Genomic DNA, 18,125 nt, shown 5'->3' on the forward strand with positions numbered 1-18,125 from the left:
CACCTTCTGGCTCCTCGGTAAGCTGACTGGGAGATCGGCGATTACCGTCCAATTCGGCGCAGTTGTTGCAAACCGGCAAACTGCTCCGACTGCGCATGCGCCAAAATACCGATCTCCCAGTCAGCTTACAGAGGAGCCAGAAGAGGGATGCGTGGAACTCCGCAAGAAGAATCTGCGGCGAAGGGTAAGTATGGAGTATGGGGCATCTTCCCGGGGGGGGGGGTAGATAGCCTGGGGGGAGGAGGGAATACCTGGGGTGGGGGGTACGGGGTTTTTTATACAGGGTTGAATTCTCCTTTAAGTTCTGAATACATGCTAACCTTCACCAGGGTCGGACTGGCCCGGCAGGACACTGGGAAAAAAACGGGTGGGCCCTGATCCTCATGGGACCCCGCCCAGCCAGACCCCCTCCCCAGATATTCACTTTTTCTAAAAAAAAATGTTTTCCGCGCAGCGACATCTGCATGTGCCTGCTGAGCAAAGTCGTTTGCGCATATGCTAGGCTCCGTTCCGAACGCCCATCACAGTAGGCAGGGGTGCTTCACCAATGAGGCGAGTTGAGGCTGTCGCCTCAGGCGGCAGCGTCCCACTAGGTACCAGGGGCAGCAAAAATGCTGCTCCTGGTACTTTAAGAGCGAATTTCCGGGGGAGGGGGGGGGCAGCAGCAACTGCTTCTGCCTCAGGCAGCGGAGGGGCCAGGATCGCCCCTGACAGTAGGGGTACGCTCAACAGCAGTCCTGGTGGGCCCCAGGCCCCCCAGTCCGACCCTGACCTTCACCCTCGCAGTACCATTCAACTCTGCCACCGTAAGTTTTGACACCCTTCCCTTTTCGAGTGCGATTACACTTTTCTATACCATTCAACTCTGCACTCACCCAGTGCCACTCAAAGGTTTAGCACCCAAACTGTTCTCCTCCCACTCAGTGTCATGCCATGGTGCCTCCCTGAGGTTATATGTGTATCTATATATCTCAGCCTACACCTACCTAATCACAGCTTGTCAGCTTAAAGGGGTTATTCACCTTTAAATTAACTTTTCATATGATGTAGAGGGTGATATTCTGAGATAAATTGCGATTGGTTTTCATTTTGTATTATTTGTGGTTTTTGAGTTATTTAGCTTTTTATTCAGCAGCTCTCCAGTTTACAGTTTCAGCAATCTGGTTGCTAGGGTCTATATTACCCTAGCAACCGTACATTGATTTGAATAAGAGACTGGCATTTGAACAGGAGAGGGCCTAGAGAGAAAGATGAGAAATAAAAAGCAATAACGATACATTTGTAGCCTTACAGCGCATTCATTTTTTTTTAGATGGGGTCAGAAGAAGAAGGCAATTAATTAAAAAAACTATAAAATAATGAAGACCAATGAGACAGTTGCTTGGAATTAGCCATTCTCGTGTTCCCGGCTGTTGCATAAAATGATATGGAGCGTTTCCCACGCGCACCCGCCTTACCTACCCGACCCCTCGCCAATACCTGCTCCAGCGCTGCCGGACAGTAAATAACGCGCATGCGCGTAAACCTCACCTGTCCCCTACTCATGCACCAAGAGCAAGTTTAAGAAGAAGCACTGAAAGGAAGCCCACCTATCAGATGGCGGATTTATCTTCCCTCGCTAACGGATTGGAGCCTGAGTGTCGCCGATGGGACCCCTCAGAGCCTAATCTTTTTCCAGATGTGGTACTGTCCCGCCTCTGATTGACACACTCACTTACCAATGGCCCGCAACTAAGTAGTAACGCTGCCCTCTGATTGGCCTGGCTTCCCAGAGGTGGGCGGAGGCTCCTTGTGAAGTTGGAGTGTGGGTTCCAGCTGTGTAGAACTGAGCTTCAGCTTCTCGCTCCAGGCAGCGGTAGCAGCGGCATCTCTGAGCGGCGCCGGACTGTGTATAACACCGGGCGTGGAAACGGCCATCTACACTGGGCGCGCAGGCTTCATCCTACGAGGCTCATTGTGGCAACACATGGGAATCCTTACTGGCCACTGGGACCCGCTTGCTCAGAGCAGGGCTACTCGGCACTGGAAGGGACAAGCCTACAAGTGGGCACAGCCAGACATGTACAGACCGTCACGTGGCTACTGTTAGGGACTTCAGCTTCTCTCCACCTGGGAACAGTGGGCATCACTTTGGCAGCGTCTAGGAGCAACCAGACATCAGTTTGGCGCAGCAGGGCACTACCTGGGCAAGGTCGGCCATCAACTGGGTGCTGATTGGACTGGACTGGCATCACTTGGGGCAGGGCAACGTGGGCTCCTTAAAGGGTCAAGCGAGAGAGACAGTCACAGTTCGCAGGTGAATGTGAGAGAGAGACAGTCGCAGTGGGCAGGTGAATGTGAGAGAGAGACAGTCGCTGTGGGCAGGTGAATGTGAGAGAGAGGCATCCTGAGTGGGCAGGTGAGCGAAATATAAGGAGACTCACCAAGTGTGAAGAGAGAAGCCTGTAGTCTGACGATGAGAGACACTGTAAAAGAATGAGACATTGAAGATAGCAGGTTATTGAAGGTAGAGAGAAAAAGAGACAACCTGATTGGGCAGGTGATAGAGAGAGAACGACAGAGAGACTGAGGACGGCCCTGTAATTAAGGCACAGAGAAAGAGAAACACCCTGAGACAAAGAGATCCTAAGGGGACAGGTGAGTTTGAGAGAGAGAGATCCCCAGGGTGAGTGAAATAAATAAAAAGAACAGAATGAGGCAGCAAACAGGTGAGTGAGACAGAGAGAAAAGCACCCTGAGGGGCAGGTAAGAAAGAGCAATAATCTGGCAGAATTAGAGGTACAGAGGTATCACAGACTGAGAGACTGGGCATGTTAAACTAAACTGTACGAGAATCTGAGTAAAGGATTAATTGATACAGAGATTCTGAGTGAGTAAGGGGGGTGCTCTGAGACATATTTGTAGAAGAGACAAAGAGAGTCTGGGTGATTTTGAGAAGCACAATATGTGTGAGTGAAACTGATTCGGAAAGGTAACTACAACACGAGACTGCAAGAGAGATTGGGGGAGAATCAGTGAGAGCCAGGAACTCACCAAGAGTAACCCTGAATGGGAGTAGATGGGGAGATGCTGGATGAATCCAGTGGGAAAATGGAATAGTGACCCACGGGGAGACAGCTGTGTGACAATAAATAACCCAAACGAGAGAAAAAATGATACTGTAAATTCAAAGAGACAGCCCCTGAGTAAGTCAGGCAAGGGCAAGAGACAGGTGCATAAGAGACTCTAAACAAGACAGAAAACTTAAAAGGTGAGTGAGTAAGGACAAGGCTGTGAGTGAAACAGGAGAGAGAGTGTGAGAGTTGTGTGACAGCATGCAAAATGCAGGATAGACTCCATACAAGACAGGCTTGGAACTAAAGAGACAGTTGGCAGACACTGGTTCAGCTTAAAAAATTAGAAGAAAAAATATACACTCAGGAAGGAGAGGATGCCATAATCATTTGGCCAGTGTATTGGGAAGTTAATGAGTGATATTGCATGCATGTAGGAATGACTGACATTCTCCTGAACTGTCTACAGTAGGTGAAATAACTAGTTTGATGATAAAAGGCCTGGGAAATAGACAGGATTGATCTGGGGCAGATAGAGAGAGTGCCACACACCTATTCTGTGTGTCAGAGACTCTACCTTTGGTCTCAATGGGAATCCAGAGAAGATCAATGGTGGAATCTGGAGGCTAAAGGCTGCTAGATGAAGGATCACATTGAGTATTGACTTTCCTGACCCTGGGACCTCTGGCCGGAGCATGGAAAAATCTCAAGAGCAAAGACCAGCCAAAGACCCTGGGGAACCAGGATCGGAGCTGGAAGGGCTGCCCTATCCGACCTTGGCCCCAGTGGTATTCTTCTTCCTGACCCAAGAGAACAGACCTAGGAGTTGGTGTCTAAAGATGGTGTGTAATCCATATCCTTTCTAGAAGCTCGGGTAAGGTATTCTCTCAAGCTTTTTGATTCACAACTTCAGTAATATTCCACTTTACCTATGTCTAAAGCTGTATCCATATACAGCATTGTCTTTTTGGAGAAGGGCTATCCAACTCTTGGTTCTTTAATTGGAGAGTCACAGGAAGACTAAGATTGGTAAATGATTTACAGGTTTTTTGTTGTACAATGAATAGGTTATCATTCTTCGTGCAACCTCCTTACTTATACTTACCAATCACTTTCATGTATATTACTACATAAAACTTACATATCATCTGACACAAAGTAATGGGTCTCTGGCAATAGATTATTACACAACTCAAATGATGCAAGACTCAATATTTACTCAAGATACAGTTGAGCATCTTGTTGCAGGCAAGACTTAGTGCCAGGCATGTCTGGCCTGTGACGGAGAGATGAAGCACATCAATAATGGGACTGTCACAGAATGGGCATTTGTGTTTTAAAACTTTACTAAATTAATATTGGGCAGGCAAGAGTTCTCCTTTACAAGGTCTTTATATTCTGGGTGCCAAGAAGATGACCAGGTTGACCACTCAGTAGCAGAAGCCAAAAACTACCCATTGCATGTTAACCCACCTTAGTTTTCTTTCTCGAAAATCTCGAAATCATAATACCTAGTTACTGTATCAGATCAACTGCATAGCACACATAGCAACTGTCATCACCATGGTTTTATGATTCATTTTAGTCAGCTGTGGGATAGCAGGAATAGTAGGGAGAGATGATGCCTATAGTAGCAGTCTCTTGAAAGGGACTGTGGTTGTGGGATAGCAGGTATAGTAAGAAGAGATGGTGCCTGTAGTAGCAGTGGGATAATAGTCTCTGGGAAGGGACTGTGTGATAGCAGGTATAGTAGGGAGATATGGTGCCTATAGTAACAGTGGGATAATAGTCTCTGGGAAGGGACTGTGGTTGTGGGATAGCAGGTATAGTAGGGAGAGATGGTGCCTATAGTAGCAGTGGGGATAATAGTGGGGTATAGTTGATGGTGCCTTAAGTAACAGTGGGAAAGTAGTCTCTGTGGGATAGCAGGTATAGTAGGGAGAGATGGTGCCTATAGTAGCAGTGGGGATAATAGTGGGGTATAGTTGATGGTGCCTTAAGTAACAGTGGGAAAGTAGTCTCTGGGAAGGGACTGTGGTTGTGGGATAGCAGGTATAATAGAGAAAGATAGTGCTATCTATCTATCTATCTATCTATCTATCTATCTATCTATCTATCTATCTATCATCTATCTATCTATCTGGGCTCTATAAAGCCTGTTACCTCTGCTCATATATATATATATATGTATGTGTGTGTGTGTGTACTCCCTCTTTCAGCTCTGCAGGATCAGGGATTTGCAGTAATCTGGAGTTAGTATTTTGTTAAATTAAAAGCAGATGCTAGTTGGGAAACAGAGGCCGGATCTTTCTTGAAACAAAGAGGGCATTTTAAGGGGTAAATATATCACACTTCACTGTAACCCTCATCTTTTCCAGATACCCTCACCCATCTCTAAAATACCCAAGGGCAGCTGTCCCCCCATCCCCCAGCATCTGCAACCACCCCCACACCATAGTCTTCTATGCTTGCCATTTTCACCGTCTCCAGTTGCAAATTGGAACAGTCCCCTGAATATTTGGGGGCTTCTCCGGCCCCCACTTTGTAGACAGGGATTTCTCTGGGGCTGAAGTCAAAACACAAAATTCCAGAAAGATTCTGACGTCAACAAAATGGAAACAATATGTAAAGTAAAACTCTGGAGAGAAAGAGAGTGAGTTAGAGAAAGGAAAAAAGAATATGAGAATCACAGGGGGAGGTGAATATAAAGCTACATGTTTTTTTTTGCAAGTCTTGCAGAGGACGTTACAAGCTTTATTAGCAGGACAGTACATTCAGTTACTGACATCCCTTCTCTTACTTTAGAGCCATTTCTGAACACCCAACATCTCCCAGTAGCCGAGTATTTTCAAGGGGCAAATCTGCCTTATGGTCTTCCACTGCCTTGAGACACCTACATCCCAGCAATATTTACAAGTAAGATAAGTGGTGTTGAGGTGACTTTTTCAGTTTATCAAGGTGGCGACATTAGGACAAGAGGGTGACGCTTCAGTGCTCCTGATGAAGGTTTTGGGGGTGCTGCTGGGAGATGTATAAAGTGCAATGGCAGCGTTACTTTGTATAAATAATAGAATTCCGGCATGCCTGTTTTCATCAGTCCCCCCACCCATCAAAGATGACACTGGGTGCTGGGAAATGTAGTTTATATATAGCCATCAAGCAACACATATGGAAATCCCCTGCTGTTCAAAATAAAAAAAGCCATGCTGTAGGTCAATTATAACCATAAATTCCATCCAGTTCTGTATATTTTATATGTAATGCATTCATTACCAAGGTTTCTACATCTCATAAATCTCTTTCACACTTCCCCTTCACTCCTATAAATCTCTCTGTGCAGTTTAATTCTCTCAGATGGGAGCATGCTAAGATTAAAGAACCTGCCACGCTGCCTTTATCCAGCCAATCTTCTACAGTAAAATTAACAAGTTCTGCTAAATTTCCAACTGTTGCTTGGAAAAGAGTCACAAGTTTTTGTGAGTTCGTATATACAGTGTATCATGTATGTCTGTGCCTTTGTTTCTGGGTGCATGTCTCCCTTGGCTTACCATAGATCTGATACTTTTGCCTACAACCAGTCTTCTCTGTGTTTTTCAAAGTGTCAAGGTATTGTGCCTTATTGGCCACTCCTCAAGAACTGTGCTCACCAATAATAAGAAATCGTTACCAATTTCGAATCCTCGACAGATCTGACTTTCACCTAGATGTGCAGAGGTGTGATTAGGGTGTGCCAGGGGGAGGCCAAGAAAGACTGGTTAGTACAATATTGAGGCTATCAAGATAACTGGATAATTAAACACCAAATTAGGTTAGTTACCTTTTGCCAAATTTGACATTTTCAGGCACTTAAAATTCCATTTTTAATGGAATATAACCATATTTTTTCCCCTATTCTTGCATCACTCAGACAAAACTGCTGACTTCTGATTATAAGGCCGCTGTCAGATGGGAGTATTTCACTCCAAGGCTTCTGAGCCAGGATGAGATTTTAATGACTCCTCTGTAAGAGCCGTGTATGGAGCAGGTGTACCAGTGTGTCATCGCCAAACATTAGCATGTGTCTGTGTACTAAAGGCAAATGTGCCTGCTAAGTGCGTATTGGAGAATGGCATCATTAAGTGCTAATTCCCCCCCCTCCATGTCATAAAGCAAGTGTGGGCCTAAACTGTCTGCTCAGTTGTATTTATACATTACACAGGGACTAAACAAAAGATTTAGGGTGCCTACATATTCTATCCATCTAAGCATGACCTAAGCAATAGTATCTGCCCTGCATCCCAAAAAACTGTTTAAGATAAAAGGATTGTGGAAAAACTTAATAGTACCAAAGAGGAGCCCCATATAAGGAACTGTGGTTGTGGGATAGTAGGTATAGTAGCGAGAGATGGTGCCTATAGTAGCAGTGGGATACAGTGGCGTAATTACTGGGGGAGCAGGGGGTGTGATTGGGCCAGGGCCCGCACCCCCTCAGGGCCCCCCGGCAGCTAATGTACCACTGACTTCTTCAGTAATTGCGGGCGTACGGAGGGGGGCTGGGGGTCCGGCTGCACATCCCGCGCCAGGGCCCACTCCCCTCTAGTTAAGCTACTGGTGGGATAATAGTCTCTGTTAAGGGGCTGAGACGATGCTATAGCAGGTATAGTAGGGAGAGATGCTGCCTATAGTAGCAGTGGGGATACTAGCCTCTGGGATGGGACTGTGGCTGTGGTATAGCAGATATAGTAGGGAGAGATGGTGCCTATAGTAGCAATGGGATAATAGTCTCTGGAGAGGGAGTGTGACTGTGGGATAGCAGGTATAGTAGGGAGAGATGTTGCTTATAGTAGCAGTGGGGATAATAGTCTCTGGGAAGGGAGTGTGACTGTGGGATAGCAGGTATAGAAGGGAGATATGTTGCCTATAGTAGCAGTGGGATAATAGTCTCTGGGAAGGGAGTGTGGCTGTGAGATAGCAGGTATAGTAGGGAGAGATGGTGCCTATAGTAACAGTGGGGATAATAGCCCCTGAGAAGGGACGGTGGCTGTGGGATAATAGAAAGGGACTGTGGTTGTAGGATAGCAGGTATAGTAGGGAGAGGTGGTGCCTATAGTAACAGTGGGGATAATAGCCCCTGGGAAGGGACTGTGGCTGTGGGATAGCAGGTATAGTAAGGAGAGATGGTGCTTTTAGGATCAGTGGGGTAATAGTCTCTGGGAAGGTACTGTGGCTGTGGGATAGCAGGTATAGTAGGGAGAGATGGTGCCTATAGTAGCAGTGGGGATAATGGTCACTGGGACTGTAGCTATGGGATTGCAGGAATAGTAGGGAGAGATGGTGTTTATAGTAGCAGTGGGGATAATGGTCTTTGGGACTGTGGCTGTGGGATAACAGGTATAGTAGGGAGAGATGGTGCCTATAGTAACAGTGGGATAATAGTCTCTGGGAAGGGACTGTGGCTGTGGGATAGTATAAAGAGATGACACCAAGACCTCCTCCAAGTCTTCAAGGAGTTTCAGGGAACTGATGGAACCTGTAGGTAAAGGCTGTTGGAACTGTGGTGGGAAATTTTAACTCAGAAATTGGACATTTTGGGCCCTCTGGATATTGCAAAGAACCAATATTCCCTCAGTATCCCTCAAATTCAGTCTGGCATAAATCAAAAGTTACCTATATTTTATCTTTATTCTCCCCAATATATTTGCTATTAGATTACCTGTAGTTGATACATTTCTTAGCTAATTTCATTCTTCATTACTGTGTATATTTTTATTCATTGCAGTGTTTGTCCTCCTTGTTTGTCCTCCTGTTTGTACAACTTCTGTAGTGTAAGAATATACAGCATTGTGCATACAGTATCACTATAAATAAAATATACATACACACAGGGCAAAGAAAATGCGCCAGTGTCACTAGAGGAAATGCGCAATGCTAAAAGCGATGAAATATATGCAATACCACATTGAGCAACCAAGCATTTATTATCAGTGTCTGAAAGCATGCAGTGTAGAAGGAAACTCTCATGCATTGCCCCAAGGTTAGCCTTACAGATTCTAATACTGTATAATGTAAAGGATTTGATACGCTGCATAATATAATGTATAGGATCTGATACAATGTATTGGATTTAATATGTTGTATAATTTATGGGATCAGTACACTGTATAATGTATGGGATCAGATACTTTTGTGCATTGTATGGAGTAAGGTACACAGTGTAATATAATTAGGGATGCACCGAATCCAGGATTCGGCTCAGGATCCAGCCTTTTTCAGCAGGATTCGGATTCGGCCGAATCCTTCAGCCCAGCTGACCCGAACCTGAATCCTAATTTGCATATGCAAATTAAAGGTGGGAAGGGAAATCACATGACCTTTTTTTTTTTAGCACTGAAATGTTTTATTGGTTTCCAAACATATCAAATAAACTTGCTTAAGCTTGTCAAGCATGTAAACATAAGAACAAGTAAAACAGAATAAAATATAACAAAATACAATAAAATAGAATGAAATAAAATAAGGTGGCTTGGTTTAATTCAATTTCCAAAAAATAAACCTAATAGGATTAAGGCGCAATATCAAGTCCTCTTGCTAAGTAGTTGTCCGTACTGTTGGATTCATGCATGCAATGCAGAGAAAAGCAGGGGGTCATTCTCATATGCCAACCAGGGGAGCCAAATACGGTCATAGGCTTCCATGTCATTTTGTAACATATATGACATCTTCTTATTAGTTGCTATGTCACATTTTGGTTTTGAGCATAGATAGAGGTATGGTAGCTACCAGTCTCGCTGCTGTAAGGATATGTTGAGATAATCTGTGAGCTGGATTGTTGAACCTGTTTTAAGTCAGGCTTAAGATTCCAGGTGCCAATGGTGCTTGTCAACAGATAGATTCAAAACTTGATGTTGTGAATAATTTGTTGGGACATTTTTTGGCCTGTTGGTTCACATAGTGAATAAGTTATGAGGCTCTGAACATTTCCTGTTGTGGAGGGTCGTATTTTTGGATCAGTTGTTGGAGAGTTAGTGGTTTACCCTGCCGAGTCAATGAATCCATTGTCCTCAAAATCACGTGACTTTTTGTGACAAAAGAAGAAAGTGAAAAATGATTTCCCCTTCCCAACCCTAATTTGCATATCCAAATTAGGATGTGGTTCAGCATTCGGCCGAACCTTTCAAGAAGGATTCGGGGGTTCAGTGCATCCCTAAATATAATGTACATGATTGGATAAACTGTATAATATGTACAGGATCAGATATGATGAATAATGTACTCAGATACACATATAATGAATGGGATTAGATATATTGTACATAAGAGATTAAGGTATGACTTCTCTATTGGTGGAAATGTTACAGGCACATGGTGTGACTGGGGCAACAGTTATTCTGTTAAAGAAATGATTAGAGACACAGAGCCAAAGTTACAGGTGTGCTGATTCTCCTCAACTGACAAAACAGCAGCTCTCTGTGTCTAAACTCCCTCATAGTGTGGGTTTATGGGTAACCCCTATTGGTGGGAGTGTGAATGGATTACCATACTACACAGAACTTGGCTATGGTCTGATGCACAGATACAGTATACATTCACATCTATTTATTTATTCACGTAAATGTGACCTCATATTTACTGGGGTCATAGAAACAAAATAAACCATCCTTTTCACTGACTTCCATGGCAGCTGCCTATCACTTTTGTACAAGGTGATTTCACCCTTCAAAATTTGTGTTTTTGAGCCAAAATCTACCTGTACTTGCCACTAATTTTACAATAGCCTAATATTGCCTAATAATTTATTGCTTTCAGTCCTACTTTACTTATGTACCCTAACCCCATTTTTACCTCCTGGCCTTCATCCATCCCACCTCTCTCTCTCTCTCTCTCTCTCTCTCTCTCTCTCTCTCTCTCTCTCTCTCTCTCTCTCTCTCTCTTCTCTTATTTCCCTCCATCATCTTACTCTCCCTTACTCTCTCATCCCACTCTTTTTACTCATTTATCTCTCTACCCTTCACTTCTCTCTCATCCCTTTTCTCCTCAATTTCACTCTTTCTCCTCCTCTCTTCACACTTCCATTCTCTCCCTTACCCTTCTTTCTTTCACCAATTTAGTCTCCAGAGGAGGAGAGAAGGGTAAAAGCGGGTATGGAAAATGGAGAAGAGGAGGGGTTAAGAGGAAAGGCAGATGGATGAAGGAGAGGAGGCAGTGGCAGAACTACCAGGGTGCGATTGCATCCCCCTCAGGCCCACCAGTAGTTCACATAGACAGAAAATAAATCTCCTCCAGAGGGGAGTGGGGGGGGCGTGGCTGCATGGCCTGGACCCAGGCCCGCACCCCTAGTTATGTTACTGAGAGGAGGGAAAAGGGGTAAAGAAGGAAAACAGGGATGAAATAAAGAAGAGAGTGAGAGGAAAAGAAGGAAAAGCAAGCTAAGGGAGGAGAGGGGAAATGTTTGAGGTATAATCGCAGAGATGGAGGAAGGGGAAAGGTTCCCCTCAAGCACAGGAATCTTCCCGGCTACTTTCTAATCACTTTCTCTTAACTCTCACCTCAAGTCTCATGCCATCTCTCTGCTGCTTTCCCTCTGCCCTGTCTATCCTATTGCCTTTTCTCCTCCTAGTTTATTTCTCTTCTTTCCTTCTTTCTTACTTTCTCTCCATTTTCCCATTCTCTTTCTCTGTTTCTTTTTCTTTATTTCTTTTCAGCCTCTCTCTCTCTTCCACTCATTCCCCCCCTACTCACACTGTTCCTCTGTTTTGTTTGAAGAGACCTGAGCACCATGGCATCTACATGTCCCAATGATTTATGGAGCTGTCAGACAGGTAGATTCCCTGGATCTGCATATCAATTAAATACAAATAAAGTTGCACTGTTACCTTACCCTACCACATGCACAAGTGCCCCATCCATGGCACTGGCTGATATTTTATGCAAAACCTTGACTCTGACACATTACCTCCCTCTTCTCTGAGGTCACTCTAGAATTATGAGAGGTTTAATGACTCAAGTGCAGTGAGTGCAATAGTGTGATGCTGAAGCAGAAATAAATAGGCAGTGGACAGGAACAGTGGCTTCCAGCTCTTGGTGAACTACAACCATCACAATTGCAGGCTGCTGGGAAGACTAGAAGTTATAGTTTAACGTTAGCTACAAAGAGGTTCCTAAGGGTAGCAGCTAGCCTTCACCAGCTGTAGGTTTGCTGTGGATGCTGAACATAGCAACTAGGCAGTGTCAGTATGCAGTAGGAAAAGAGGTAGGAAATACCTCCTATAGTATCTTGGTTAATGCTATGGTATCTCTCTGTCTAGGAACCACAAATACTGTCAGCTGTTCTAAACACAATTCAGCAGGAACAGCTCACTACGTTTGCTCATACCATGTGCAAATGGATTCCATAAAACAATGCCTTTGGGTATTCCTTGTAAAAAAGAATGGGACAACATAGACAAGCAGTAAAACTATGTAGGGCTGTAAACAAACATGGCTGCTAATTTGCACTAGTGCAGTTGCCAGCAGCAATCAATCAGGTCTTTGCTTTCATTTTCCTGCTTGTAGTTGCTCTTATGTTGTGTCTGATTCATCATTAAGGGGGTTATCCACATTTGTCACTACATTCTCCTGAAAGGGTTGATCTAATTAACTCAACCTGTAACTTCAAGCAGCCAATCAGTAGCCACCTTAGTTGTCGTTGCACTCAGAATAATGAAATAAAGCATGGTTGGTTGCTTTCGGTTAATGAGCAGGTTATGGATCACCCAATGAAACTGCTGTCCCTATCTTCCAGAGGAATATGTAGAGCTACATTTCTACAACATAGAATTTGGGAGAATTTTATGGGGGTTGTTATGACTGGCATAAACACAGGTAGCTGGAAAAAAGTGGTTTTTATTAGTGGTGCCAATGGGTAATAGAGCAATGTAGTGTTCCCCTGGGCCCGTGTCCCTGGAGATGGGGCCACAAATCTTACTGCTCCTGTTAGAGGCTGTACAAGTCCTGGTGCCTGTATTTATGTGCATTGTTAGAGCAACGTACTGATATAAAAATGAAAAGCAGATAAATCTGTGGGCCATATGGATCCTTGGATGAAAAGCTTACATTCTAGGTGAGGATCTAAGCATTAAAGGAATACACCTTCATTTCCCTTATGCAAAAGAGACTATACAATGCTTTCTTTTGCTCCCCAACCTAAATTTTGTGTAGCTGCAACTAATTTACCTTGGACCTTTGGCCTTTTTTATGGTGCCTTTACTTGAGGCTGGTTGGCTACATTTTTCCTTCTTTCCTTCCTCCCTTAAACCTCCTATTGTTTTTCTTTAACAAAAAGGTGTCACCTAGATAATTTCTTGTATTATTTCCTTTAATGATAAGTCTAGTTGAATGAATATAAGGGTTAATTTTCCCTAGACTAGAGGTCCCCAACCTTTTTTTTTACCTGTGAGCCACATTCAGATGTTAAAAGTGTTTGTGGGCAAAGCAAGCATGGAAAAGACTATTTGGTAGCTCGTATGTGGACTAGCAGCCTACAGGAGGCTCTGTTTGGCATTACACCTGGTTCTTATGCAACCAAAACTTGCCTTCAATCAGCACCTACTTTGAGGCCATGGGGTGCCACATTCAAGGGGTTGGTAAGTAGGGATGTAGCGAACTGCCGATTTGGTGTTCGCGAACGCCGTTCGCGAACACCGGCAAAAAATGCGAACGTTCGCGAACAGTTCGCGAACTTCGAACACCCGCTAAAATCGTTCGATTCAAACGATCGAAGGATTTTAATCGTTCGATCGAAGGATTTTCATTCGAATCGAACGATCGAAGCCATTCGATCGAATGCTTTTCATTCGATCGAATGCTTTTCATTCGATCGAATGCTTACAATCGTTCGAACGAATGGAAATCGTTCGATTTTTATCGGTCGAAGGAATTCGAATGGTCGAATGGTCGAACGATCGAACGCGAACTCAAAATGCGAACGTTCCCAAACGTTCGGCGGACGCGAACGGTCGAAGTTCGCGCGAACTAGTTCGCGGGCGAACAGTTCGCTACATCCCTATTGGTAAGCAACACATTGCTCACAAGCCACTGGTTGGGTATCACTGCCCTAGCCTGTGTATTTTTTTGAATATAAAAAGCCACAATGTATGGTCTGTTCTTTAAAAACACCAAATCTTATACTGGTTGGGTAATACTTATTAATCAATTGTATGCTCTTGAGTTTGGGTCTGCCCTGAATTGCACCCTTGTGCTCATTTGCCCAAAATCTGGACCTGTATTGCCCTTCTGTTTGTGTGGATGTTTTATTCTATGATCTGTGTATTTGGCCATCATGTAGACCAACGCGGACCAACTTATCCAATAATTTTGCTTATTACCCATATCCGATTTGTTTGACCAGCTAGCATTGATCTGTTACTTGGGTCACTAATCTGAATGAGCAGATCTGATTGGGAGTGGCTCATCATTGTCACCCCCACTTCTGAAAATATCTCATCCATTTCCAAGATAAGGCACTGGAAGGGGAAATTTGAAGTCATAACTGCTATATACTATATGAGGGGATCATAAAGTTGCTTGCTTAAACTATAGCCCTAAATAATCATTCAGTCAGGTTGCTCAACCAAATGTTTGTTTATGGCCCTGTCATGCCATAATTCTTAATGCACTTGTGCACTGGCTGCCAACTTGCTAATTCTAGTGGAAAATAAAGCACTGGATCATGAACATGGCCCCTGCATATTATCCAGTTGTTGACCTGAGGGCTAAAAAACAGCCCAATATGGCTTCCTACATTAGTGGCCAACTCAGCCAATGATCCACTTGCTGTGTCAGCCTAGCCACATGGGTAGTATTAGTGTGAGTTATCCGTGTGCTTATCAGTGAAATGCTTTTTGTGTGAAGGAGCAGCCGTTCTCTTGATTCACCCCCAGTCTATAATTGACTGTTTTCTTCTGTCTCCAATGTTTATGTATTTTATTTTCTCTGTATGCGCTTTGCGGGGGGGGGGGATAAACATAAACAAGACAGCATTTTGTTTTAGCACGTGCAAGTGGAAGCAGGCATTATTAAACCCTCAGGTTGGTTGTTCCGGAGATCCATAGGGAGCAAGCAAGTTGCGACTGTGTATTTTGTTCAACGAGTGAGCAAGGAATTTAATTGCAGAACAAGTGATGTTTCTGTTTATAATATAACAGGCAGAGGAATGAGATGTACTTTATATACTTCACTGCCTTTGGCTAGTTAATTGTCTCTTATTGTCTGCTGTTGTCAGTGCATTGAGGTTGGGTTGCTGTTGCAAGCATTTACGTTTTTGCTTGACTCTCAACTATAACATTCTCCAAGGAATGGCCTGAAATAGTAGAATAGTGTGCATACTAAAGACCCCCATAGACGCAAAGATTTTTCTTTGATGAACGACCAATTTAAGTGCAATTCAACCAAATCACGAGGTCAGTGTGCAAGAACGATCGTACATTTACCAATCTTCCTCCTGACATCGGTTGGGAAATTGATTAGGTAGGGTAAAAAATGTTCCTCTCTAAAAAAAGTGATGGTATGGACAGATTGCGATCATTTACAATTTGTAAACTGCACATGTGAGGGGAGGTACTTGTGTGACACCTGTCAACGAATGTTCATTCACTACAAAGATCGTTCATTACGTTGATATATTTATGCACAGAAAAATATACAATATTAACAACAAAGGCTTATATATATCTATATATATATATATGTAGACAGTTTGTGGCTGGTGCACACGGTGAAATATCCAATGCCTGCGTGCTGGTTTAAAACAATGACACTGACACTGTTAGTTAAACAAAAAAAACGCACCAAACAGGGCTTAGTATAAAGTCCAAATATCAAAATTTATTTTCAACACAACAAAAAAATCAAGTGTTAAATCTCGAAATTAAGGCTCCATTATCCAAATAAGAGCATAAGGTTGTGTTTGACACCTAGGGGCTGATTCACTAAGCTCGAGTGAAGGATTCGAATGAAAAATACTTCGAATTTCGAAGTATTTTTTGGGTACTTCGACCATCGAATTGGTTAAATTTGTTCGAATTCGAACGAAATCGAACGAATCGAACGAAAAATCGTTCGACTATTCGACCATTCGATAGTCGAAGTACTTCCCCTTTAAAAAAAACTTCGACCCCCTACTTCGGCAGCTAAAAGCTACCGAAGTCAATGTTAGCCTATGGGGAAGGTCCCCATAGGCTTGCCTGTGATTTTTTGATCGAAGGATTTTCCTTCGATCGTTGGATTAAAATCCTTCGAATCGTTCGATTCGAAGGATTTAATCGTTCGATCGAACGGAAAATCCTTCGATCGATCGATCGCAGGATTAGCGCTAAATCCTTCGACTTCGATATTCGAAGTCGAAGGATTTCAATCCGAGGGTCGAATTTCGAAGTATTTTTAACTTCGAAATTCGACCCTTAGTGAATCGGCCCCCTAATGATGACGTCATTCATGATTACAACCTGCACTAACAATAAGTTATTTTTGTTCTAATGGTGCTTTTACATGTTTTATTGTTATTTAAAGATGACCCAAGTCTTTAATTGTTCTGTTTCAGGTTCTCTAAGAAGAACATCTTTGGTGGAAAAGCCAATAGTTTCAGTAGAACTGGCACTGACCTAATTGGAACAAGAATACATTCACTGACAATGACAATTTTGCCTTTTAAACTGAAGCTGTTGCCTCTGCCACTGAGACTCTTGACTTTTCTCTTGAAGTCTTTTTTTTTCCAATCATGTTATGTACGTTCTATTGAAGCTGCTAGCTTTTCCACCAAAGCTGTTTTTGTCCCACTAATGTTAATGCCTGCCCCACTAAGACCACTTCACTGCACCAATCCATTTCCAGTGTAAATTCTGCCTGCACAGATAAAGCATCATTTAAAAAACAAATTTCATAAAAAATAAAAATTACAAAAAAACCATTTCCCAGCAATTCAGTGAATTTCCCTTTTATATGAATCTTTAAGCACCCTTCCTGCCTCCCAGCCTTGGGGCAAAAATTCCTTTTAGATTGGGATTTTGTTGATTGGTTGAGCTAATAGGATCATATCTGCTAACATTGTATGTATGATTTTTACTCTGCCCTTGGTAGTGGCTGTATAGTGGCTGTAGAATGAGTCAGTTTACTGGAAAAGGGATATATTTGCCAAAGTTTGCACATCAAGGTTTGCAGACAACAGTCTAGAAGGTTCTACTAGAAAAAAACAGAACTGCAATATTTAGGGGCAGATTTATCAAAGGTGAAGTTAAAAAAACGTCGAAATTCGAATTCAAAAAGACGAACCGAATGGTGGTCGAAGTTTTTTGGGGTCGAAGTGGGCCTACTTCGAATCGTACGATTCGAAGTAGGGCTACTTCGATTGGAAGTTTTTTTAACTTCAACCTTCGATCTCCCAAACTCCCCAAAAATACATGATAAATTTCGATATTCCAATTTTTTTTTTTCAACTTCGAATCGAAGTTAGACTATTCGATGGTCGAAGTTTTTATCTTTAAAATATTTTATTAAATTTTTTCACAAACAATGCACAAGAAAAAGGAAATTACAGGAAAAGAGTGGCATTCACAATATTTCCTATACAAAACAAACCACATCTAAGGGGCAGATGTATGAAGGGTCGAATATCGAGGGTTAATTAACCCTCGATATTCGACTAGGAACTAAAATCGTTCGACTTCGAATATCGAAGTCGAACGATTTAGCGCAAATCCTGCGATCGAACGTATTTCGAACGATTAAATCCTTCGAATCGAACGATTCGAAGGATTTTAATCCAACGATCGAAGGAATATCCTTCGATCAAAAAATCTCAGGCAAGCCTATGGGGACCTTCCCCATAGGCTAACATTGACTTCGGTAGCTTTTAGCTGCCGAAGTAGGGGGTCGAAGTTTTTCTTAAAGAGACAGTACTTCGACTATCGAATGGTCGAATAGTCGAACGATTTTTAGTTCGAATCGTTCGATTCGTAGTCGTAGTCGTAGTCGAAGGTCGAAGTAGCCCATTCGATGGTCGAAGTAGCCCAAAAAACACTTCGAAATTCGAAGTTTTTTTAATTCGAATCCTTCACTCGA

At 43.1% G+C, this 18,125-nt stretch overlaps 1 protein-coding gene across 5 annotated transcripts in view; it reads left to right on the forward strand.

The window, feature by feature from the left end:
* The first annotated feature begins 1,800 nt into the window (after positions 1-1,800).
* The window catches only part of LOC108702791 (voltage-dependent T-type calcium channel subunit alpha-1G), a 118,626-nt gene continuing 102,301 nt past the window's right edge, over positions 1,801-18,125 (forward strand). For 4 of the 5 annotated variants that reach the window (XM_041579261.1, XM_018238480.2, XM_041579262.1 and 1 more), the window contains exon 1: positions 1,802-3,906. In XM_041579261.1, coding sequence (XP_041435195.1) covers positions 3,749-3,906 — 158 coding nt within the window. In that variant the 5' untranslated portion in view covers positions 1,802-3,748. Of the gene's footprint in view, positions 3,907-18,125 lie in introns of all 5 variants that reach the window. The other variant, XM_041579263.1, reaches the window with a different exon arrangement.

This window comes from Xenopus laevis, chromosome 9_10S (assembly GCF_017654675.1).
Source record: "Xenopus laevis strain J_2021 chromosome 9_10S, Xenopus_laevis_v10.1, whole genome shotgun sequence".
NCBI classification, from domain to species: domain Eukaryota; kingdom Metazoa; phylum Chordata; class Amphibia; order Anura; family Pipidae; genus Xenopus; species Xenopus laevis.